This window comes from Pongo abelii, chromosome 21 (assembly GCF_028885655.2).
Source record: "Pongo abelii isolate AG06213 chromosome 21, NHGRI_mPonAbe1-v2.0_pri, whole genome shotgun sequence".
In the NCBI taxonomy this organism is placed as follows: domain Eukaryota; kingdom Metazoa; phylum Chordata; class Mammalia; order Primates; family Hominidae; genus Pongo; species Pongo abelii.
This window is the reverse complement of record NC_072006.2, coordinates 31,554,726-31,579,127: the sequence shown is the minus strand read 5'-3', so window position 1 is coordinate 31,579,127 and position 24,402 is coordinate 31,554,726. Positions and strand designations below refer to the sequence as shown.

Here is a 24,402-nt window from a genome sequence, read left to right as displayed (position 1 = left end):
AGGTACCTGTCCCAGGCCCTTGGGCATAAGAAGCCTCGCCCACGCAGCACCCAACCCATACCCAGCCCGCCCGCCAGCCAACCTTGGCGTCCCTGCCTTGCGCCTACCTACCTTGCACCTACCCACTCCCACAGGCCCAGCGTGCACGTCTCTAGGCTAGGCATCCTTGCCCCTGTGACGTCAGCGTCAACCAACGTTTATTGGGCACAAACTGTATGCCCGGCCATGGGGATGCCGGAGAGAACGACACGAAGACCCTCACCCCTCAAAGCTCCCAGCGGGAGGAGGGGCTGCTTCACTTGGGAAGTGTGGGGATGGAATTCTCAGCCCCCCGATAACTCCGAGGCCCGCCGCCTGCCTGGTTTTTGGCCGGACACTGGACTTCCCCTGGAAGTTGCTCGACACTGCGCGCCGCCAGCAGAAAATCAGGTCGGTTCTCGGAGCCCAGTCTAATGCTTCCCGACCCGCAAACCAAGGCCCAGTGACCGCCCCCGCCGCGCAGCAGCCTGCGTCGCCAGCCAACCACGCGCGGCCGAGTAGCCCCGCCCCTCCACATGGCCAATGGCCGCGCGCCGCCTCGCCTCCTCGCTGCGGGAAGGGTCCTGGGCCCCGGGCGGCGGTAACTAGGTCTCAGGGCTGGGGCTACCCGAGGTAAGATCGCTGCCCGGGCGTTGGGTCCTTTCGGCTCAGTACGCACGGACGTCCTGGCTGCAGCGGCAGGACGGAGTCCGCCGGGACGCCCTGGGTCTGGGGCGCGCGGGGGGCCCAGGAGGGGACAGGACGCGCGGGGCTCCGGAAGAGCGGGCCCTGTGGCGCAAGAGTTTCGGGAACACTGAGGGCTCCAGGCGCCGCATCCACCATCCGGGGAAAAGGGGGTAGGTGGCGCTGGGCGTCTGCTCGTGCTGGGGGAAAGGTAGGGCCAGAAGGGGACGGGCAAGCGGCCGCTGACCTCCTCCTGCCGCTCGCGGGCCCAGGGTGACGCTAAGGTGGGGCCGAGCCTCGACCGGGTGCACCTAGAGGTCGAGTGCTACCGCCCTCCCCTGGGTCTGGACAGTTCTCGGCGGCGACACCGGCTCAGAACAGCTTCCCCGCCCTCCGCGGACCTGGGTCGCGCCCAGGAATCTGATCCAAGGCTGTGAGGCCTGTCCCTTTGAGAAGTGTGGGTATTTATTTCCGGGATGCACTCAGAGCCTCTGGACAGTCAGGTCGGAAACTTTGCTGTATCAGGAACACTCTGTCACCTCCTTCCTTTTCAGTTGGGAAGGAGGTGCCAGGAAAACATGAAACAAACCAAAAACACGAAAAAGGCATTCTCTGTATGGAAGCCGTGAAGCCTCAAAAATCTCTAGGAGGACAGCCAGCGACCTGGGACCTGTGGCAGCCATGTGAGGGCAGGGTTAATGTCAGGACTAAATGTTGCTTCCTCTTAAGTGCACCCTCAGCCTCCCTCCCGCCAAGTGACCTTGGGTCCTTTTTGGGCTTGAAGACAGGTGGCTGTGTGGGTCTCGCTGCAGGGGTCTCTGTGCCCTGCAAGGTGTATGACCAGGGGCAGTGAGGCAGCAGGTTCTGGGTTCAAATCCTGTGCTAGCTTCTGGCCAGCTGTGCACCTTGGCATCACTTTCCCTGTCACGGGATTGGGGAAGGATTAACTGAAAGAACCTTAGGATGTGCCTGTCTACAGTGGGCCCTCCATAAATGTGAACAAATGTGGGCTTCCTTTCTTCCTTTCCTTTTGTTTGGGCCACATCATCCCTTCCCCTCCATCTGTGGCTGAGGCTGGAATGCAGAAGAGTGCCTCATCTGACTTCCTTCTGGTACCTGGCTGATGCTATGAGAAGAAGGAGAAAGGGGTCTTTTTTTTTTTGAAATGGAGTCTCGCTCTCTTGCCCAGGCTGGAGCGCAGCGGTCCAATCTCAGCTCACTGCAACCTCTGCCTCCTGGGTTTAGAGATTCTCATGCCTCAGCCTCCCAAGTAGCAGGGATTACAGGTGTCTGATATCACGCCTGGCTAATTTTTGCATTTTTAGTAGAGACGGGGTTTCACCATGTTGGCCAGGCTGGTCTCAAACTCCTGACCTCAAGTGATCTGCCTGCCTTGGCCTCCCAAAGTGCTGGGATTACAGGCATGAACCACCATGCCTGGCCGAGAAAGGGGTCTATTAACTCCCATAGAGTTGTTCTTTGCTAATTTCTTGAAGGCTCAGAGGACCCCCGCCTCACCTTCCTGACTCTCCTGACCTGTCATTAGTACTTGCCTCACGAGGAATGTAGCAGCGCCTGCTGGTTGGCAAAGCAACTCGTGCATGTGAGGCTCTGAGGCCAGTGACAGGACTGTTTCCCCTGTGAGGGGGGGTCTGGTTGCCCAGCAGCTTTTAGGTGCTGTCTGCTCTACAGCACTGCCTCCTGAGAGAGGTCTCATGCCTGGCTGATGCCCACTTGGTCCTCTCCTGCCTCCTTCCCTCCCTGACAACCCACTTGGAATCCAATAGCATCTCAAGCTTCACTTGTTCAGAACTGAGTTCCGGAGTCCCTTCTGAGCCACTGCTCCTCCCCTGGCTTCTCTGGCCTGGTAAAAGGGCACCTTCCATTCACCCAGTGTCCAAGGAGTCATCCTTCTTTTCTCTCCCTTATCTCCTACACCCTCAAAACACCAGGAATCTGGCTGCCTCCTGCCATCTCTGTGGTTCCCTTGCTGACCATAATCATCCTGTCTCCTGGGCTGTGGCCTCCTGCCTGGTCTCCCAGTTTTCATCCTGGCCCCTCCAAAGTCCTCACAACCGCCAGAGAAGTCTTTAATGTAAATCAGATCCTCTTCTTTCCCTGCCACAGCCTTCCAGTGGTTCCGTGTTTCACTCCAACTAAAACCCAGAGTCCTTTCCTACAGCACTCTACATGAGTGGCCCCTGCCACCTCCTTGACCTTGAAAATCTCTGCCCCTTTCCCTAGCTTGCTTGCTTTTTTTTTTTTTTCCTATGACGGAGTTTTGATCTTGTTGCCCAGGCTGGAGTGCAATGGGACGATTTCGGCTCACTGCAACCTCTGCCTCCTGGGTTCAAGCGATTCTCCTGCCTCAGCCTCCTGAGTAGCTGGGATTACAGGCGCCCACCACCATGCTAATTTTTGTATTTTTAGTAGAGAAAGGGTTTCCCCATGTTGGTGAGGCTGGTCTCGACCTCCTGAGCTCAGGTGATCCACCCACCTAGGCCTCCCAAAGTGCTGGGATTATAGGCGTGAGCCACCGCAGCCAGCCATCCCTAGCTTTCTTAACCTAGACCACACTGACCTGCTTTCTATTCTTCAAACATGCCAAGCTCATTCCCGTTTTAGGACTTTTGCATTTACCATGCCCTCTGCCTAAAACACCAGTCTTCTCAGCCTGAGAACGGCTCAGCTGTGTTCTGCACGCTAGTTCAGAAAGGCTGCTTTGACCCTCTAGTTCAAGTAGCATGCCTCTCTCCAGGGGCTCTGTCTCATTACCTGCTTTATTTTCTTTAGAACTTTTATTGCTGTCTGGAACTCTTATTTGGGTATTAATTTACTGATCTGTTATTTGTCCCACCCCACTAGAATATAAATTGGATGTGGCATAGACCTTGTCTCTTTTATTCCCTGCAGCATTCCCTGATGGGGGAGGCAAAAAAGTAACAAGCAAATACATCTACAATTGCAAATTGTGGTAACTCCTACATAAACAACTGGCAGCAATTGCTTATATTTGAGGCGCTTAAAAATTTTTAAGCTGGCTGGGCGCGGTGGCTCACGCCTGTAATCCCAGCACTTTGGGAGGCCGAGGCGGGCAGATCACAAGGTCAGGAGATCGAGACCATCCTGGCTAACACAGTGAAACCCGTCTCTACTACAAATACAAAAAATTAGCTGAGTGTGGTAGTGGGCGCCTGTAGTCCCAGCTACTGGGAAGGCTGAGGCAGGAGAATGCTGTGAACCCGGGAGGCGGAGCTTGCAGTGAGCCGAGATCGCGCCATTGTACTCCAGCCTGGGCAAAAAGAGTGAACTCCATCTCAAAAAAAAAAAAAAAAAAGGCCAGGCGCAGTGGCTCACGCCTGTAATCCCAGCACTCTGGGAGGCCAAGGCAGGCGGATCATGAGGTCAGGAGATTGAGACCATCCTGGCTAACAAGGTGAAACCCTGTCTCTACTAAAAATACAAAAAATTAGCTGGGCGTGGTGGCGGGCGCCTGTGGTCCCAGCTACTCGGGAGGCTGAGGCAGGAGAGTGGCGTGAACCCGGGAGGTGGAGCTTGCAGTGAGCCGAGATTGCACCACTGCACTCCAGCTTGGGTGGCAGAGCGAAACTCCGTCTCAAAAAAAAAAAAAAAATTTAAGCTTACAGGCCGGCCACAGTGGCTTAGCACTGTGGGAGGCCAAGGCAAGAGGATCACTTGAGGTCAGGAGTTCGAGATCAGCTTGGCCAACATGGTGAAACTCTGTCTCTACTAAAAAATACAAAAATTGGCCAGGCGCGTTGGCTGGCGCCTGTAATCCTAGCAACTTGGGAGACCAACGCAGGCAGATCACCTGAGGTCAGGAGTTCAGGACCGGCCTGGCCAACATTAAAACATACAAAACCCCGTCTCTACTAAAAATATAAAAATTATCCAGACATGGTGGCGTGTACCCGTAATCCCAGCTACTCGGGAGGCTGAGGTAGGAGAATTGCTTAAACCTGAGAAGCAGAGGTTGCAGTGAACCGAGATTATGCCACTGCACTCCAGCCTGGGCAACAGAGCGAGACTCTGTCTCAAAAACAACAACAACAACAACAAACAAACAAATTAGCCAGGCGTGATGGTGGGCACATGTAATCCCAGCTACTCGGGAGGCTGAGGTAGGAGAATTGCTTGAACGTGGGAGATGGAGGCTGCAGTGAGCCGAGATCACACCACTGCACTCCAGCCTGGGCGACAGGGAGACTCTGTCTCAAAAAAAAAAAAAAAAAAGCTTATTAGGCTGAATTACTGTACTGTCAAAACAAGCTATCTGAGCCATTTTAAGGGTGAGGAAGTCTGGAAACTGATAACTTGCCCAGGACACACAGTGAGTTCAAGGCATGGAACTCAGTCTCCTATCTTAAGAATGTATGTGAGCCGGGCATGGTGGCTCACAGCTGTAATCCCAGCGCTTTGGGAGGCCAAGGCAGGCAGATCATCTGAGGTCAGGAGTTCAAGACCAGCCTGACCAACATGGATAAACCCTGTCTCTACTAAAAATACAAAATTAACCAGGTGTGGTGGTTCATGTCTGTAATTCCAGCTATTCAGGAGGCTGAGGCAGGAAAATCACTTGAACCCGGAAGGCGGAGGTTGTGGTGAGCCGAGATTGCGCCATTGTACTCCAGCCTGGGCAACAAGAGTGGAACTGTCTCAAAAAAGAAAAAAAGAATGTATGTGTAGTAGGCTTTAATGGTGGGCCTGCAGCCATGTCATGGAAAGAAGCTGACCTGAAGATCTCAGTTCTTTCCTCTTCTACTAACTAGCAAGCGTACCTCAATTTCTTCTTTAAAGTAGAATGATCCTATTATGATTGTGTTGGGGTTCACTTTTTAGTTTTTCAGTGTGTCCCAAAGCAGCAGCCGTTTAGGTATAGCCCTCTTGCTATCAGCTTGAGGGCCTTAGAGCCAGGAGGGGAGCCAGGACATTTATAGGCACAGAAAGTAGGGTCACGTACAGATCCCCCCACCACATGTGCTAGGGGTACATGCAGACCTCCCCAGTGCTGACCAACCTGCAGAGAAGAAATAGGCCCTAGGTATTCTGGATCTGATTCTTTTTGGTCATCAATTATTTTTATTTTTATTTTTTTAGAGACAGGGACTCACTGTGTTGCCCAGGCTGGCCTCGAACAGCTGGGCTCAAGCGATCCTCCTGCCCTAGCTTCTTGAGTAGCTGGTGGTCATCAATTCATTTTTAGCAAATTCTGCAGATTTTTTTTTTTTTTTTTGAGACGGAGTCTCACTCTGTCGTCCAGGCTGGAGTGCAGTGGCGTGATCTCGGCTCACTGCAACCTCCGCCTCTTGGGTTCAAGCAATTCTCTGCCTCAGCCTCCTGAATAGCTGGGATTGCAGGCGCCCGCCACCATGCCTGGCTAATTTTTTTGTAATTTTAGTAGAGACGGGGTTTCACCATCTTGGCCAGGTTGGTATTGAACTCCTGACCTCGTGATCCACCCGCCTCGGCCTCCCAACGTACTGGGGTTACAGGCGTGAGCCACCGCGCCCGGCTTCTGCAAGAATTTTGGAGAGATCCAGGCAGTAATAAAACAGGATGTTTACAGAAATTAAAGATGGCGGCCGGGCGCGGTGGCTCACGCCTGTAATCCCAGCACTTTGGGAGGCCAAGGCGGGCGCATCACGAGGTCAGGAGGTCGAGACCATCCTGGCTAAGACGGTGAAACCCTGTTTCTACTAAAAATACAAAAAAATTAGCCGGGCGTCGTGGCGGGCGCCTGTAGTCCCAGCTACTCAGGAGGCTGAGGCAGGAGAATGGCGTGAACCCGAGAGGCGGAGCTTGCAGTGAGCCGAGATCGCGCCACTGCACTCCAGCCTGGGCAACAGAGCAAGACTCCGTCTCAAAAAAAAAAAAAAAAAAAAAAGAATTTAAAGATGGTTGGGCACATTGGCTGGCGCTTGTAATCCGAGCTACTTGACAGGCTGAGGCAGGAGGATCCCTTGAGGCCAGGCGTTTGAGACCAGCCTGGGCAGCATCATGAGACCCTGTCTCTAGAAAAAACAAAAAAATTAGCTGGGCATAGTGGCGTAGGTCTGTAGTTCCAGCTACCAGGGATGCTGAGGCGGGAGAATTGCTTGAGCCCAGGAGTTTGAGGCTGAAGTGAACTATGATTGTACCACTGCACCCAATTTGGGTGACAGAGTGAGACCCCATCTGTTTGTTTGTTTTTGAGACAGAGTTTCGCTCTTGTTGCCCAGGCTGGAGTGCAATGGCGCGATCTTGGCTCACCGCAACCTCTGCCTCCCAGGTTCAAGCAATTCTCCTGCCTCAACCTCCTGAGTAGCTGGGATTTCAGGCATGGGCCACCATGCCCAGCTAATTTTTTTTTTTTGTATTTTTAGTAGAGACGGGGTTTCTCCATGTTGATCAGTCTGGTTTCCAACTCCCAACCTCAGGTAATCCCCCAAATTGGCCTCCCAAAGTGCTGGGATTATAGGCGTGAACCACGGCACCCAGCCTGAGACCCCATCTCTTAAAAACAAAACAAAACAAAAAAAATGGCCAGGTATGGTGGCTCACACCTGTAATCCCCAAACTTGGGAGGCTGAGGCGGGTGGATCACTTGAGGTCAGGAGTCCATGACCAGCTTGCCAACATGGTGAAACCCCATCTCTACTAAAAATACAAAAATTAGCTGGGCGTGGTGGTGCGCATCTGTAATCCCAGCTACTCGGAAGGGAGGCTGAGGCAAGAGACTCAATTGAACCCAGGAGGCGGAGGTTGCAGTGAGCCGAGATTGCGCCACTGCACTCCAGCCTGGCAACAAAGTGAGACTCACTCTCAAAAAAAAAAAAAAAAAAAAGAAGAAGAAGAAGAAATTAAAGATGAAAGAAAACAAACATTCCAAAAAGTTGAGAAAGAATTGCCTTTTATCTAGCCCCACTCCCAACCCCCCAACCCTGTTGTAATGTGTGATCTGTTTTCTTCCAGTCTCATTTCCTCTCAGTCCATCCACCCTTCATGGGGCCGGAGCCCTCTCTCCAGAATCTGAGCAGCAATGCCGTTTGCTGAAGACAAGACCTATAAGTATATCTGCCACAATTTCAGCAATTTTTGCAATGTGGATGTTGTAGAGATTCTGCCTTACCTGCCCTGCCTCACAGCAAGAGACCAGGTGAGCAAGGGAAGTGACAGCCCAACACTGGCCTGGAGGCAGGGCTGTGGAATTCAAAGCTCAGCCCCATCCTAGTTTCTCACCCAAGCCTCAGCCTGCTCCTTCCTTCTTCCTCTTGCTGTGTCTTGCTCCTTTTGTCCTTGCTGCTTTTCTTTTTTTTTTTTTTTGAGATTGAGTCTCGTTCTGTTGCCAGGCTGGAGTGCAGTGGCACGATCTTGGCTCATTGCGACCTCCGCCTCCTGGGTTCAAGTGATTCTCCTGCCTCAGCCTCCTGAGTAGCTGGGATTACAGGTGCGTGCCACCACGCCCAGCTAATTTTTGTGTTTTTAATAGACACAGGGTTTCACCATGTTGGCCAGGATGGTCTTGATCTCTTGACCTTGTGATCTGCCTGCCTCTGCCTCCCAAAGTGCTGGGATTACAGGCGTGAGCCACCGCACCCTTGCTGCTTTTCTAACTTTTGGATGAAGTGTGGCTCAGGGTGGCATTGCTGACTTCGCCGAGCTCCCCCTTGTGTTGCTTTTGTGCACTGCTCAAAAATATGGCGCTGGCTCTCTGAGATTTCCTGGCTCTGGTCCACTTGCCCACTTTTTTTGGAACCTCCTATTTCTTTCATCTCTCTTGCCCTTCCTTGTCCTGTTCAGTTTTGATTCCATTCTCCTTGTCATGGGGCCCTGTCCTGGCACGGAGCTGGGACTCAGGTTTGAGAGCTGGCAGGATCCAGGTCGCTCTAGCCCCAACAGAACTTGCTGCAGGCCCCTGGCACTCACTAGCTGGTGAAATGGGCACAACCCCTCCCCGTTGTAGCTGCTGTTCTCAGATTGGACCCCTGTGCTCCAGAGGGTACCTGTTGGCTCTTTTGGGGCCTCCTGTGCTCAGATTTCTCAGGAGCCCCATTGTTGTCTCTGGTGTCCTCCCACACAGATCATGTTAGTATGCAGGTCTGTTTGGGGTTTGCTCCTCCCTCTTGTATTTTGGGGTTTATAGGGATATCTTGTTTTGTAGTAAATATTTTCTGTGGGTTTTCTTTATTTTCTTTAAAAAAATTTTTTTTGAGACGGAGTCTCGCCGTGTTGCCCAGGCTGCAGTGCAATGGCACGATCTCAGCTCACTGCAACCTCTGCCTCCCAGGTTCAAGTGATTCTCGCGCCTCAGCCTCCTGAGTAGCTGGGGTTACAGGCGCATGCCACCACACCTGGCTGATTTTGTATTTGTAGTAGAGATGGAGTTTCACCATGTTGGCCAGGCTGGTCTTTAGTTTTATTTTTGAGACAGAGTCTTGCTCTGTTACTCAGGCTGGAGTGCAGTGGCACGATTTTTTTTTTTTTTTTGAGATGGAGTCTCGCTCTGTCACCCAGGCTGGAGTGCAGTGGCACGATCTTGGCCCACTGCAAGCTCTGCCTTCTGGGTTTACGCCATTCTTCTGCCTCAGCCTCTTGAGTAGATGGGACTACAGGCGCCCACCATCATGCCCGGCTAATTTTTTGTATTTTTAATAGAGACGGGGTTTCACCGTGTTAGCCAGGATGGTCTCTATCTCCTGACCTCATGATCCGCCCGCCTTGGCCTCCCAAAGTGCTGGGATTACAGGCGTGAGCCACTGCGCCCAGCATTTTTTTTTTTTTTTGAGATGGAGTCTCGCTGTGTCTTCCAGGCTGGAGTGCAGTGGTGCCATCTTGGGTCACCGCAACCTCTGCCTCCTGGGTTCAAGCGATTCTCCTGCTTCAGCCTCCTGATAGCTGGGATTACAGGTATGTGCTACCACGCCCGGCTAATTTTTGTATTTTTGGTAGAGATGGGGTTTCACCATGTTGGTCAGGCTGGTCTTGAATTCCTGACCTCGTGATCCCCGGCCTTCCAAAATGCTGGGATTACAGGTGTGAGCCACTGCACCTGGCTATTTTCCTTTTTCTAAAAATCTAGCTCCTGCAGGATTCTGTGAGTTTTTGTTTCTGCTATCTGGTTGCTTGTTTTTATGTGAGAATTCAGGTAGACATAAAAACTCTAGGGCTGGGCACGGTGGCTCACGCCTGTAATCCCAGCGCTTTGGGAGGCCAAGGCAGGCGGATCACCTGAGGTCAGGAGTTCGAGACCAGCCTGGCCAACATGGCGAAACCACGTCTCTACTAAAAATACAAAAAAATTAGTCGGGCGTGGTGGTGGGCTCCTGTAATCCCAGCTACTCGGGAGGCTGAGGCAGGAGAATTGCTTAAACCCAGGAGGCAGAGGTTGCAGTAAGCTGAGATCGCGGCATTGCACTCCAGCTTGGGCGATGGAGTGGGACTCCATCTGAAAAAAAAAAAAAAGAAACAAAAAAACTCTGCAGCCACTGTCATCTGCCCGCAATCTCCCCAGCTTTCTCAGCTTCCTTGTTTCTTATTGTCGGCCCCCTCTCTTTCCGTCTTTTGCCCCTTTCATCATACTTTTGCTATCTACCTTTTCCTTCTCTCCTAATCCAAACCTTTCTTTTTGCTGTGGGGGCCATATAAATCCAAGGCTTTTGTATCAGATTAACTGGGTTTGGATTCCTGCCCCACTGTTGTAGGATCTTTGCTATAGTACTTTGCTTCTGCTAAGCCTCAGTTTCCTCATTAGTAAAGTGGAGATAATAATGGCATTAAATAAAGATGATACATGCAAAGCCCTTAACGGAGAGCCCAGGACATAGTTAATTGCCAGTTTCCGGCAGCTGCCTTTATTGATGTGGCTGCTAATTGCTCTTCCTCACTCCATACCTGGCCCTGTCCTGGGCTCTGATCCAGTTTCACGTGGCCGCCTTGCTCTTGTGGCTTTCTTGGCACCCCACCCCCCTGCTGTGGCTTCATTCTGGGTGGGGAAGCGGCAGGGGCCACCTGGCTTGAGCAGGACAGTGGCATTGTGTCTTCCAGGATCGACTGCGGGCCACCTGCACACTCTCAGGGAACCGGGACACCCTCTGGTATCTCTTCAATACCCTTCAGCGGCGGCCTGGCTGGGTGGAGTACTTCATTGCGGCGCTGAGGGGCTGTGAGCTATCTGATCTCGCGGACGAAGTGGCCTGTGTCTACCAGAGCTACCAGCCTCGTAAGCGTCCTGCCCTTGCCCTCCTCCTGGACCCCCAGCCTGCTCCCTGGCCTCCGCTGTCCCTTCCCCTCTCCCTGTACTTCCTGCCTTTCTCTGTCATCCTCCTTCTTGTCACTGTGAAGCGATGAATAAGCCTGGGTGTAGATCCAGGCTGAGCCACTTACCAGCTGTGTCCCTTTGGCCAAGTCTCTTAATTTCCCTGAGCCTCAGGCCTCTCTTCTGTAAAATGAAGCTCATGGCAGCATCTGCCGCGGGGAGCTGCAGTGGGTGATACCGCAGGACGATGCGTGTTGAGTATTGAGCTGGGCTGGGCGCTTCCTGTATGCCCAGCACATGGGGTCTCCTCTAACTTTCACGGCTGTAGCGTTCACCTCCCACCCTTCCTCATTTCTTCTCCCCCACCTACTCATTCACCCTCCCTCTCTCCATCTTCTCTTCCTCTCCTCTGGTTTACCCTGAGAGCCTTCGACGCCCTCTATCAGCTGCCTAGTTATTCTTTAAGTCCCTCTCAGTGTCCCTGCCACTCTGAGTGCTCGGAGGGGATTTGGTGAGATTGAGTTTGGTCCTGAGTGAGAGCAAGACATGGGAAGAGGCTGGGCACGGTGTTTCACGCCTGTAATCCCAGCACTTGGGAGGCCGAGGCAGGCGGATCATGAGGTCAGGAGATGGAGACCATCCTGGCTAAAACGGTGAAACCCTGTCTCTACTAAAAATACAAAAAATTAGCTGGACATGTTGTCCCAGCTACTCAGGAGGCTGAGGCAGGAGAATCACTTGAACCAGGGAGGCAGAGGTTGCAGTGAGCCGAGATCGCACCACTGCACTCCAGCCTGGGTGACAGAGCGAGACTCCATCTCAATAAAAAAAAAAAGACATGGGAAAAAAATCAAGCCAGCCCTATTTATATTTCAAACTAGAGGTAACCTCCGAGACCCTGGTCACATTTATAGCTGTGAGACATCCATGTTTTTCTTTTCTTTCTCTCTCTCTCTCTCTCTTTTTTTTTTTTCCTTTTAGAGACAGAGTCTTGCTGTGCCACCCAGGCTGGAGCGCAGTGGTGCAATCATAGCTCACTGCAGCCTTGACCTCCTGGGCTCAAGTGATCCTTCTACGTCAGCCTCCAGAGTAGCTGGAACTACAGGCATGGGCAACTATACCTGGCTAATTTTTAAATTTTTTGTAGAGATGACGTCTCACTGTGTTGCCTAGGCTGGTCTCGAACTCCTGGGCTGAAGCGATCGGCCTCCCAGAGTGCTGGGATCATAGGTGTGAGCCACCGCGTCTAGCTCTCATGCTTGCTTTTCTTTCCTTTTTCTCTTCCTTGCTTTTCCTCCCTCCCTCCCTTCCTCTCTTTCTTCCTTTTTTTCCTTCCTTCTTTTTAAATATGTCTCTTCATGTGTGGAGATTAATAGTGATCCCTGGCTGGGCACGGTGGCTCACACCTGTAATCCCAGCACTTTGGGAGGCCGAGGCGGGCGGATCACAAGGTCAGGAGTTCGAGACCAGCCTGGCCAATATGGTGAAACCCTGTCTCTACCAAAAACACAAAAAAATTAGCTGGGCGTGGTGGTGCAAGCCTATAATCCCAGCTACTTGGGAGGCTGAGGCAGGAGAATTGCTTGAACCGGCGAGGTAGAGGTTGCAGTGAGCTGAGATTGCACCACTGCACTCCAGCCTGGACGACAGAGCGAGACTCTGTCTCAAAAAAACAAAACAAAAGAAAAAAATAGTGATCCCCTGAATACAATGGCTGTGGTAGGGCCTGATGAGTGGTGGGGGCAAAGGGGAGGGGCTCAGGCGGCAGCATCAGGGCAGGGGTCAGTGAGCAATGATAGTCATGTGGAGGAGAAAGCCACTGTGTCCTAGGATGCCTGGGGACAGAGAAGGGTGACTGCTGACACCGTGTGGGTGGCTAGAGACCCACGAGGCCCCCCTATACTCCCCTTCCTCCCTTGCTACCTTGTCCTCCAACTGCTCTCACCCTCCCACTCCTGCCCCTTGCCAAGTGATGCTTGTCACTCCTTTTTTTTTTGAAATGGAGTTTTGCTCTGTCGCCCAGGCTGGAGTGCAGTGGTGCGATCTCGGCTCACTGCAAGCTCCGCCTCCTGGGTTCACGCCATTCTCCTGCCTCAGCCTCCCGAGTAGCTGGGACTACAGGCGCCTGCCACCGTGCCCGGCTAACTTTTTGTATTTTTTAGTAGAGATGGGGTTTCACTGTGTTAGCCAGGATAGTCTGGATCTCCTGACCTCGTGATCCACCCGCCTTGGCTTCCCAAAGTGCTGGGATTACAGGCGTGAGCCACCAAGCCTGGCCCTGCTTGTCACTCTTGAGGAGTGGACCCACAACAGAACAGCTTTTGGACCTATGGGTGGGGCAGGGGCTATACCCAAGAGCACCCAACCCTCTTTAATCATGAGGAGAACCCCCAATTCCTTTTTTTTGAGACGGAGTCTTGCTCAGTCGCCCAGGCTGGAGTGCAGTGGCATGACTTTGGCTCACCACAACCTCTGCCTCCCGGGTTCAAGTGGTTCTCCTTCCTCAGCCTCCCTATAGTCCCTGATTCCTTCCAATTTTTGTTTTTTTTTTTGAGACGGAGTCTCGTTCTTGTTGCCCAGGCTGGAGTGCAATGGTGCAATCTCAGCTCACGGCAACCTTCACCTCCCAGGTTCAAGCAATTCTCCTGCCTCAGCCTCTTGAGTAGCTGGGATTACAGGCATGCGCCTCCACGCCTGGCTAATTCTGTTATTTTTAGTAGAGACGGGGTTTCTCCATGTTGGTCAGGCTGGTCTCGAACTCCCGACCTCAGGTGATCCACCCACTTCGGCCTCCCAAAGTGCTGGGATTACAGGCGTGAGCCACCGCGTCTGGCTTCTTTTTCTTTTTTTCCCCCGAGAGTCTTGCTCTGTTGCCCAGGCTGGAGTGCAGTGGTGCGATCTCAGCTCACTGCAACCTCCGTTTCCCAGATTGAAGCAATTCTCCTGCCTCAGCCTCCCGAGTAGCTGGGATTACAGGTGCCTGCCAGCACGCCCGGCTAATTTTTGTATTTTTAGTAGAGATGGGGTTTCACTATGTTGGCCAGGCTGGTCTTGAACTCCTGACCTCCTAATCCATCTGCCTTGGCCTCCTCAAATCCTGGGATTACAGGCATGAGCCACCGTGCCCAGCCCCTGATTCCTTCTTTTTTTTCTTTTTTTTTTTTTAGACGGAGTCTCGCTCTGTCTCCCAGGCTGGAGTGCAGTGGCGCGATCTTGGCTCACTGCAAGCTCCGCCTCCCGGTTCACACCATTCTCCTGCCTCAACCTCCTGAGTAGCTGGGACTACAGGCACCCGCCACCACGCCCGGCTAATAATAATGTTGTATTTTTAGTAGAGATGGGGTTTCACTGTGTTAGCCAGGATGGTCTCGATCTGACCTCGTGATCCGCCTGCCTTGGCCTCCCAAAGTGCTGAGATTAAAGGCGTGAGCCACTGTGCCCAGCCCTGATTCCTTCTTGATATCACTACATCTTTGTCCTCCAGGGACCTTGGACCGTCCCCCAGACCCACTGGAGCCACCGTCACTTCCTGCTGAGGGGCCAGGGCCCCCCACGCCTGCTGCGGCCCACAGCATCCCCTACAACGGCTGCAGAGAGAAGGAGCCAAGTTACCCCATGCCTGTCCAGGAGACCCAGGCACCAGAGTCCCCAGGAGAGGTCTGTCCTCACAGTCTACCTTGAGCTACCATTTTTTGTGTTCCTATCTGCCCACTTCTGCCCATTGAGCCTTCCAGAAACCCTCTCCCGTCCCCTATAAATCACGCCTAATCTCTGCTCAGAACCCTAGGGCTTCTTCAGTTGGGATCTGCCCCAGACCAGCTTCCAGGCTGCTGACCAGGTCTTCACCCTGTGGCAGCCCTAATCCTCTGTCAGCAACCAGCTGGGAGACCACAGTGTGTGTGTGTGTGTGTGTGTGTGTGTGTGTTGTATGTGTGTGTGTGTTGTGTGTGTGTGGTGTGTGTGTGTGTGTGTGTGTGTGTGTGTGTGTCAGTGTCTCATTCTGTCACCCAGGCTGGAGTACAGTGGAGTGATCTTGGCTCATTGCAACCTCTGCCTCCTGGGTTCAGGCCATTCTCCTGCCTCAGCTTCCTGAGTAGCTGGGATTACAGGCACCCACCGCCACGCCCAGCTAATTTTTGTATTTTTAGTAGAGATGTGGTTTTGCCATGTCAGCGAGGCTGGTCTCGAACTCCTGACATCAGGTGATCTGCCCACCTTTGCCTCCCAAAATGCTGGGATTACAGGCATGAGCCACCGTGCCTGGCAATGCTGTGTGTTTTCTGTGAGGTAGACGCAAGGACACCTGTGGACAGAGGGTCTGGGAATTACCAGAACCCAGGCAAGGGCTCCCCTGGCTCCTGTGCTCCATGGTGTGGGCTGAGGCCTATAGGAGATGCCCCAAGAGCACAAGCTGCCCTTTGTGAGCTCTTGGGAGAGGCAACTGCCTTATTCATATTTTCCCTCATTGCAGAGTTCAGAACAAGCCCGGCAGATGCTTAGCCCCAGAGCCATCCCAAGGAGTCCAGATGGTGGCCCCCTGGAGTCCTCCTCTGACCTGGCAGCCCTCAGCCCTCTGACCTCCAGCGGGCATCAGGAGCAGGACACAGAACTGGGCAGTACCCACATAGCAGGTATGCATGGAATCTGGAATTATAGGGTCCTTCTGATCTCTCAAGTGAGGGTGAGAATTAGAGTTGCCCCATCTGGCTTCCTTAAACAGGAGACAAGGTGGGAATAAAGGGAGTTCAACCCAGGAAGCAAACCAGTTCCTTAGCGGGTGTATGAATTAGCATTTGCTGTGTAACAAATAGTCCACTCCAGTTTTCCAATTTTTTTTTTTTTAGTAGCTTAAAATACAGCCATTTATTTAGCATATGATCCTGTGGGTCAGGCATTTGGGCTACCTACATGGGCATTTCTTCTGGTCTTGGCTGAATTTCCTTTCAAGTACTCACCGGTATATACATAAGTTCTGCCTCTGGTTGTTTGCTGAGCACCTTGGTTCTCTTCTATGTAGTCTCTCATCCTCCAGCACACACACCCATCATGGCAGCTGGGCAGAGTTCTCAGAGAGAGAGAGAGAGAGGGCTCAAAACTGGCACAGTGTCCCCTGTGCCCCATTCTGTGGGCAAAAGCAAGTTATAAGGCCAGCCTAGATTCAAGGAGTAGGGAAATAGACTCCCTCCCTAGACGGGAGGACTGACAGGCACAGTGCAGAGGGGCTGGGTGGAGGCGAGCGAGATAAGTAGGGCCATTTTTGCACTCTGCCAAAGGGACTGTAGGGAGCAGCCAGGGCCTGTAGGGCAGTGGGAGAGGGACAGTGCAGGGCTGCATCAGCTGTTGGCAGGGGAACCTTTAGGCACTGCCTTACCGCAGAGATCTCCAGTTCCCAGTGAATCATGAAAACTTCTCAGTCCCCAGAGGAAGTAAGGTCTTCATCATCCAGTGGCCTGGACCCAACTCCAGATGTCAGTGCTCCCCCTCAGAAATATATAGTTGTCCATCTGGACCTCTCAGGCTAGCATGTCTCTTTCCTACTTCCCAAACTATTCCACATGACGCTGGTGCCCAGTCAGCCCTCAGTGCCCTGGGACAGCCACAAGACACATGAGCAGTTAAAGGCTAGGAGATGTCATCTTAGTACTTTTGTCATCCCCAAACTGCTCCAAGCACCTGTCTGTGCTTTGCAGTGTCACCTGGCCATGGGATGCCTTTCAGGAGTTGCTGTAGACCACAGAGGCAGAGGGTGCTTAGGTTTCAGTACGTTTGTAGACACAGGTCCCATGAGATTCTGTGGTATTAGATTGTGGTGGGGGAGGTGTACATCAGAATCACCCTGACTTTTGCCAGCTGTGGGACTTGGCATGTGCATTCCGAGTTCCGTGGAGAGTCCTGCTGCAACTGCCTTTATAGACCATCACCATCTGCTATCCCCTGCTTCCCCCACCCAGGTCAGGCAGCCTCCCAGGGGTGGCTTTGTCCCTGTCCCCTCTCTTCCCAAGCCTCCGGGATGGCCAGGCCTCTCAGCTGGTGTGAGCTGTTCTGCATGAGCCATCCTGCCACCCCTCGCCCTGATCCATGGCTGCTCCCACGCATGGTGGTGGGAGAGGGACAGCAGTGGGGGAAGTGTCCAGGATTCCATGAGGCTAAGGTCAAGGTAGAAAAGGCAGACACAGGAGAGGGGAGGTTTCCCAGGTGGGAGAGGAAAAAGCGGAGAGAATAATTAATAATGGTCTTCAAGCTCCTAGGTACCATTTCACTGTATGCCAGGACAGACCTGGGGCTACAGGTCAAGGACTGAGGGCAGCTGCTGGGCTTTCAGGCCAGGAAGCAGCGACCAAAGGGACTGTGGCATCTCCTCCAAGGGCAGGAGATTTGGAGGCCTAGACACAGTAGGGACTATGAGACCTGGGCCAGAGGGACCCTTCTCGAGGCCTCAAGGTAATGGTCTTTGGGTCTGTGTTTCCACTTGTGTTTTTCCACTGGCAGGTGCGACCTCCAGCCTCACACCATCCCGTGGGCCTGTGTCTCCATCTGTCTCCTTCCAGCCCCTGGCCCGTTCCACCCCCAGGGCAAGCCGCTTGCCTGGACCCACAGGGTCAGTTCTATCTACTGGCACCTCCTCCTCCTCCTCATCCCCTGGCTTGGCCTCTGCAGGGGCTGCAGAGGGTAAACAGGGTGCAGAGAGTGACCAGGCCGAGCCTATCATCTGCTCCATTGGGGCAGAGGCACCTGCCAACTCTCGGCCCTCCAAAGTGCCTACCACCTTGATGCCTGTGAACACAGTGGCCCTGAAAGTGCCTGCCAACCCAGCATCTGTCAGCACAGTGCCCTCCAAGTTGCCAGCTAGCTCAAAGCCCCCTGGTGCAGTGCCTTCTAATGTGCTCACCAATCCAGCACCATCCAAATTGCCCATCAACTCCACCCGTGCTGGCATGGTGCCATCCAAAGTGCCTACTAGCATGGTGCTCACCAAGGTGTCTGCCAGCACAGTCCCCACCGACAGGAGCAGCAGAAATGAGGTGAGTCCTCACCCTTCCTGGCAGGGATCCTGGCCCCTTCCCCCGGGACAGCTTGCCCACCTGGCCCCGGCCTTGGCCCGTTCCCAGTCTGCATTCTGTCTCCAGCCTGTGCTGCTCGTGGCCCTCTCCTTGACGGCATACACACAGTTGAGAGCCAGCCTCATGCAGGCCCCACACCATGTTCTCCAGGAGGAGCAGTCATTGAGCTCCTAAGTCTGGACACCTCAGGAGGGTCAGCCACAGGGGGCACCCACTGGTCGGGTGCATAAGTTCTTTTAGGGCTCATAGTTCCTAGTGAAGCCGAGCAGTGCCGTTTTGCACATAAGGAAGCAGTGAGGGGGACAGCGCAGTGGCCCGTCTGCCTCTTGCCTTGCTCTTCACCACCAGGATGCCCGGCACGTCCCTCCATGGCCGGGCTTTACAAAACGCTGTCCCACCTGGAGCAGCCACTCTGACTCAGCAGCCCCCCATTGTTGCCTGCTCCAAGCCTCACATCTAACCCTAGCTGCGGCTGTCTGCTGGGAGGAGCCAAGTCCATAGGGCCCTTTGGGCACATGGCCAGGCCTCTGACCCTGTGGCTGCTCTCTAGTTCTCAGGCCCAGGCAGGATGTCAGTGCAGGATGGGGCCCCGCCCTACCAAGGGCTTCCAGGTGGGCATGAGCTCACAGGCAGGCCAGGGAGTAGGGAAAGGCTGCCCTGGAGGAGGCCACCATTGGTGCAGGTCCTTGGTCCCCTCTACCCCCACTGCTCCAAGAAAAGGTGGCCTAGGGGCATTATGGATTGGGAATTGAGGGGTTGGAGTGTTAGTTCATGCCCTGGCCTGGGAATGGGACCGCCCCACCAGGCTCGTCTCCCTGCCAACCCCAGTCCCTTCCAGTGCTCTCCTTTCTTTCCCAGGAGACCCCAGCAGCTCCAACACCCGCCGGTGCCACTGGAGGCAGCTCAGCCTGGCTAGACAGCAGCTCTGAGAATGGGGGCCTTGGGTCGGAGCTGAGTAAGCCTGGCGTGCTGGCATCCCAGGTAGACAGCCCGTTCTCGGGCTGCTTCGAGGATCTTGCCATCAGTGCCAGCACCTCCTTGGGCATAGGGCCCTGCCATGGCCCAGAGGAGAATGAGTACAAGTCTGAGGGCACCTTTGGGATCCACGTGGCTGAGAACCCCAGCATCCAGCTCCTGGAGGGCAACCCTGGGCCACCTACGGACCCGGAGTGTGGCCCCAGGCCACAAACCAACCAGAAGTTCCAGGAGGGGGAGGTGCCATGCCACAGGCCCTCACCTGGGGCTCTGTGGCTCCAGGTGGCTGTGACAGGGGTGCTGGTAGTCACACTCCTGGTGGTGCTGTACCGGCGGCGTCTGCACTAGTGAAGCCCTGGGCCCTTCCCACCACCCATCTGCTCCGTTCCTGCAGTACACCTGGCCCCTCTCTGAAGCCCCTTGTCCCTTTCTTGGGGATGGTGGAGGCTGGGTCAGAGGGGAGTTAAGGGACCGCAGGCCTGGCAGCAGGACATGCCTTGGCTGAACCAAGTCCTGAGAGCAGCATCTCTGTCCCCACTGTGCCTTGTGTGGGTCCCCGTCCTTGGCTTTCTGGGTCCTGGGCTGCCCCCAGTGCTCCAGACCAACACTGGCAATCATCCATGTCCTCCAGAGGAGCTTCCTCCTCCAGGCCTCAGCCCTGTTGGCCCAGGTGGAGCAGGACGGACCACTGGAGCACGCGGTGCTTGGGAATGCTTCTCCTGTTGCATTGGTCCCTGAAGGCCTCAGAGCAAGTGTGTGGTGAGTGGGCGACTCCACAAGACCTGCCTCCCACCCTGGCCGCCCAGCCTGAGACCGTTGCACTGAGGCAGGCAGGAGCGGCAGGGTGGCTGCTCTCCAGGAGCCCAACTGCCTTGGGTTCCTGCCCTACTGGGCCCCCTCCCCTGCTGGGCAATCCTGGGAAGGTCTGGAGGTTCCTGTGGACCTCAGGGAAGCCAGGGGCAGCTGCCAGGCCTGAGGAAGACCTCTGGAGCTCTTCTCCAGCCTCCTCTTTCCCTCCCCTCTGGTCTCCATTCTCTTCAGCTCCCTACATGGGCTGGGGAGGAGACACCTGGTGGGCAGAGCTCAGGCAGAGGTTTGGATTTCAGCTCCCTCACTTCTGGGGCTGTGTGGCTTTGGCGGATGTCAGACTTCTGGTCTTGCTTCTCCACGTGGACAGTGAGTATCTGGCTCATTCTTCACTGGGTTCTTTGTTTGCCAAGTGCCTGGCCCAGAGCAAGTGGCCACTGCTTCTTCCACCTCTCTCCTGCCCTACCTGGTAGAGCTGAGGGCATGAGAGGCAGAGTGCACAGTGGTCAAGGGTGCAGCTCTGCAGCACAGGCAGCCTAGGCCTGCATCCCACCCTGCCTCTCACCAGCTCTGTGACCTTGGGCAAGGGATTTATCTGTCTGTCCCTTAGTTTTCTCACCTGTAAAAGGAGGATAAGTATATATATATATTTCCCAGTGTTGTGAAGATTAAAGGAGTTTATCGATGTAGGTCTTAGGATGAGTCCTGGCATTTACTAAGGATTGGATATATGTTATTATCACTATTAAGTGTTGAGGGTCCAGGCGTGGTGGGCAACAGGGACCCCATCTCTACAAAAAAGTTTAAAAAATTAGCCAGGTGTGGTGGTGCACCTGTCATCTTAGCTACTTGGGAGGCTGAGGTGGGAGGATCACTTGAGCCCAGAAGCTTGAAGCTGCAGTGAGCTAGGATCGTGCCACTGCACTCCAACCTGGGTGACACAGTGAGACCCTGTCTCAAGAAAAAAAAATGCAGAGAAACAGGAGCCTTGGCTACTCCTTTAGAGGCAGACTCAGACCCTCCTGCCTCACAGCTTTATCTTTGTATTTGCCACTTACTTTATCTTGTGCCTTGAGAAATTGCTGGGGAGAGAGGTGTGTCCACCACTGGGCAGCTGTACAGGATGGAGGCTCTAGGGCGTTTCCACTCCCAGCAGCCAGGTTCTCCCACCCCAAGCTCACCCACTGGTGGGGAGATTAGCTACAATAACACCAGAAACACATTGGGGTGGATTGGGGGTATCCTTATGGGTTCTTTTCAGGGAACCATTGCTGGACAAGGCACAAGAGCCACCTCCATTTCTGAGTTCTGCAAGGGACAAGAACTAGAGCCATCAGGGGTTGGGCTCACTGTGGCCCCTCCCCAAGCTGTCAGCCTCGAGGGATCTACACCCTGCCTTGGCTGCTACAGCTTTTTCACTCCACTGCCCTAGGGGAGTTCAGCAACCTAATGATCTCTATCTCTGAACATCTCTTCATCCCATGCTCCAAGTGCAGCAACCTGCACCCTGGAACCAGGAGTGGACCCTACCCGATCTGTCTGTATTAATCCCCATCCCTCACCACCAATCTTAAAAAGCCCTCTGTCCCCCTACCCTAAACCCCAGTTAGGTACCCATGCTGGGCAGGTCAGTTAACAATTTATGCACAGGTACTAGTTTTATTGTATTACCGTCCCAGGGTAGCTTTGAAAAAAGTATCTCAAAAAGGCAACATGGGCCGAGTGCGGTGGCTCACGCCTGTAATCCCAGCACTTTGGGAGGCCAAGGTGGGCAGATCGCCTGAGGTCGGGAGTTCAAGACCAGCCTGGCCAACAGGGTGAAACCCCGTCTCCACTAAAAATAAGAAAATTAGCCAGGTGTAGTGGCACACATCTGTAATCCCAGCTATTCGGGAGGCTGAGGCACGAGAATTCCATGAACCCACGAGGCGGAGGTTGCAGTGAGCCGAGATTGTGCCACTGCACTCCAGCCTGGGCGACAGAGTGGTACTCTGTTTCAAAAAAAAAGGCAATATGTAGCCCCAAAGACTGTTGCCCAGGTGCTAGAATTTTAGCACAGTACCAGCCTAGGTAAAAAATACAAAAAGTAACTGGGCATGGTGGCACTCATCTATAGTCCCAGCTACAGGGGAGGCTGAGGTGGGAAGATCACTTGAGCCCGCCAGGAGGCGGAGGTTGCAGTGAGCTGAGATCACACTACTGCACTCCAGCCTGGGTGACAGAGTGATACTCTGTCTCAAAAAAAAAAAAATAATAATTTTAGCACAGTAACCAGCCATTATGGGAGATACCCTGGGTAAGGCATGTAGAAAGGGTTGAGGGACCTCCCCAGCCCCCCAGCCCCCCAGCCCCGCCTCCCATCCTCCCATCTTTTCTTTTTTTTTTTTTTTAGAGAATCACCCAGCCTGGAGCGAAGTGGTACAATCATAACTCACTGTATCCTCAAACTCCTGGGCTTAAGCGATCCTCCTGCCTCAGCCTTCTGAGTAACTAGGACTTTAGGTACCTGCCACCATGCCCGGCTAATTAAATTTTTTTTCTTTTTTTTTTTTTTTTTGAGATGGAGTCTTGCTCTGTCGCCCAGGTTGGAGTGCAGTGGCACGATCTTAGCTCACTGCGACCTCCACCTCCCAGGTTCAGGCCATTCTCCCGCCTCAGCCTCCCAAGTAGCTGGGACTACAGGCGCCCGCCAAAACGCCTGGCTAATTTTTTTGCATTTTTAGTAGAGACAGGGTTTCACTGTGTTAGCCAGGATGGTCTCGATCTCCTGACCTTGTGATCCACCCGCCTCGGCCTCCCAAAGTGCTGGGATTACAGGTGTGAGCCACCGCGCCCAGCCAAATTAAATTTTTTATAGAGATGAGGTCATGCTGTTACGTTGCCCAGGTTGGCCTCATGAGATCTTGCCTTAGCCTCCCAAAGTGATGGGATTACAGATGCGAGACACTGCACCCAACCCCCACCGCTTCTTTTTTTTCTTTTTTCTTTTTTTGAGATAGTCTTACTCCATTGCCCAGGCTGTTGGAGTGCAGTGGCATGATCTTGGCTCACTGCAACCTCCGCCTCCCGGGTTCAAGCAATTCTCCTGCCTCAGCCTCCCAAGTAGCTGGGATTACAGAGGCCTGCCAACATACCCGACTAATTTTCGTATTTTTAGTAGAGACGGGGTTTCTCCATGTTGGCCAGGCTGTTCTTGAACTCCTGACCTCAAGTGCTCCACCTGCTTTGGCTTCCCAAAGTGCTGGGATACAGGCGTGAGCCACTGCACCTGGCTGACCCCAGCACTTTTCAAATGATGCCGCCCAAAGCCGTGACTTGGCCTACTTTGAACAGCAAACTTGTTGCTGCTGCTGTCAACCTGAAGGCCTCTCAAATGCCAGCTTCAAGCAGGGTGTGAATTGGCCAGTGTCAGATCTCAGGAGTCCTGTGTTGAGAGTGTGGCTTTCAGCTGCGGGGAGCTGCATTTAGTGGGGAAAGCCAGGCCGGTCACCCTCACAGCCAGATAATGTGGAGGTCAGAACCCAAGGAAGGGAGTGAGACCTCAACTCCCAGTGGGGGACCTGGCTACCCATCCTTGGGGACCTGAGAAAGCGTACTTCACCTTGGGGTGAAGGCTGGGTGGGGCCAGAGGGACCAGTGCCCTCCTCAGTGCTTAGGGGCAGAGCCACCTGCAGCAATGGTATCTGCATATTAGCCCCTCTCCACCTTCTTTCTCCTGCTGAATCATTTCCCTCAAAGCCCAAGAGCTGTCACTGCTTCTTTCTCCCTGGGAAGAATGAGTGGACTCTGCCTGGTGACACACTGAAGCCAGAACAGTGCCACAGCCTCGCCTTAATTCCTTGCTAGATGTTCTCAGATTTATGAGACTTCTTAAATATGAGGGAGGTTGGATGTGGTGGCTCGTGCCTGTAATCCCAGCATTTTGGGAAGCCGAGGTGGGAGGATCCCTTGAAGCCAGGAGTTTGAGACAAGCCTGGGCAACAAAGCAAGACCCCATCTCTAAAAAAAAAAAAAAAAAAAAAAAATCAAATCTAGGAGATGCTCTTTACCCTGCTTGGCCTTAAATTATTAATAGCTTCCTTTGAGCAACATTATTTATTATGAACTTTCAAACACAAAAAAGTAGAGAGAGTAGAATAACAAATCCCCATGAGCCCATCACCCAACTTCAGTAATTATCAATTCATGGCCATCTTGTTCACCCCTGCCTGCTTCCCTGCTTCCCCTCGTTCTGCAGAGGTTCTTTTCTTTTTTTTTTTTTTTGAGACAGAGTGTTGCTCTGTTGCCCAGGCTGGAGTGCAGTGGCGCAACTTCTGCTCACTGCAACCTCCGCCTCCCGGGTTCAAGTGATTATCCTGCTTCAGCCTCTCAAGTAGCTGGGATTACAGATGCCCGCCACCACACCTGGCTAATTTTCGTATTTTTGTTAGAGATGGGGTTTCACCATGTTGGCCAGGCTGGTCTCGAACTCCTGACCTCAAGTGATCCGCCCGCCTTGGCCTCTCAAAATGCTGGGATTACAGGTGTGAGCCACGGTGCCTGGCCACTGTACAGGTTCTTTATAGAAGTTGGAGAGTGAAGGGTTGAGAAAGCCAAGGGGCA

At 53.5% G+C, this 24,402-nt stretch overlaps 1 protein-coding gene across 3 annotated transcripts; it reads left to right on the top strand.

Moving 5' to 3' along the window:
- Positions 1-546: 546 nt before the first annotated feature.
- MAVS (mitochondrial antiviral signaling protein) lies at positions 547-23,834 on the top strand. 3 transcript variants are annotated; one of them, XM_003779305.5, is made up of 7 exons: positions 547-651; positions 7,675-7,858; positions 10,747-10,921; positions 14,442-14,614; positions 15,429-15,588; positions 17,447-17,979; positions 18,877-23,834. In XM_003779305.5, the coding sequence occupies exons 2-7, from the start codon at positions 7,742-7,744 to the stop codon at positions 19,339-19,341; spliced, it is 1,623 nt and encodes a 540-aa protein (XP_003779353.2). In that variant the 5' UTR covers positions 547-651; positions 7,675-7,741; the 3' UTR covers positions 19,342-23,834. The 3 variants fall into 3 exon arrangements, with proteins under 3 accessions (XP_003779353.2, XP_024094845.1, XP_024094844.1); XM_024239076.3 differs by lacking the exon at positions 547-651 and adding an exon at positions 774-875; XM_024239077.3 differs by lacking the exon at positions 7,675-7,858 and having other exon boundaries at positions 579-651.
- Positions 23,835-24,402: the final 568 nt, after the last annotated feature.

Bases quoted from the DNA above. Each gene is read 5' to 3' on its own strand.
- MAVS (XM_003779305.5), top strand. From the start codon at position 7,742: ATGCCGTTTGCTGAAGACAAGACCTATAAGTATATCTGCCACAATTTC. The intron at 10,922-14,441 runs GTAAGCGTCCTG...TTTGTCCTCCAG, and splicing joins CTACCAGAGCTACCAGCCTC to GGACCTTGGACCGTCCCCCA. The intron at 17,980-18,876 runs GTGAGTCCTCAC...TTTCTTTCCCAG, and splicing joins ACAGGAGCAGCAGAAATGAG to GAGACCCCAGCAGCTCCAAC.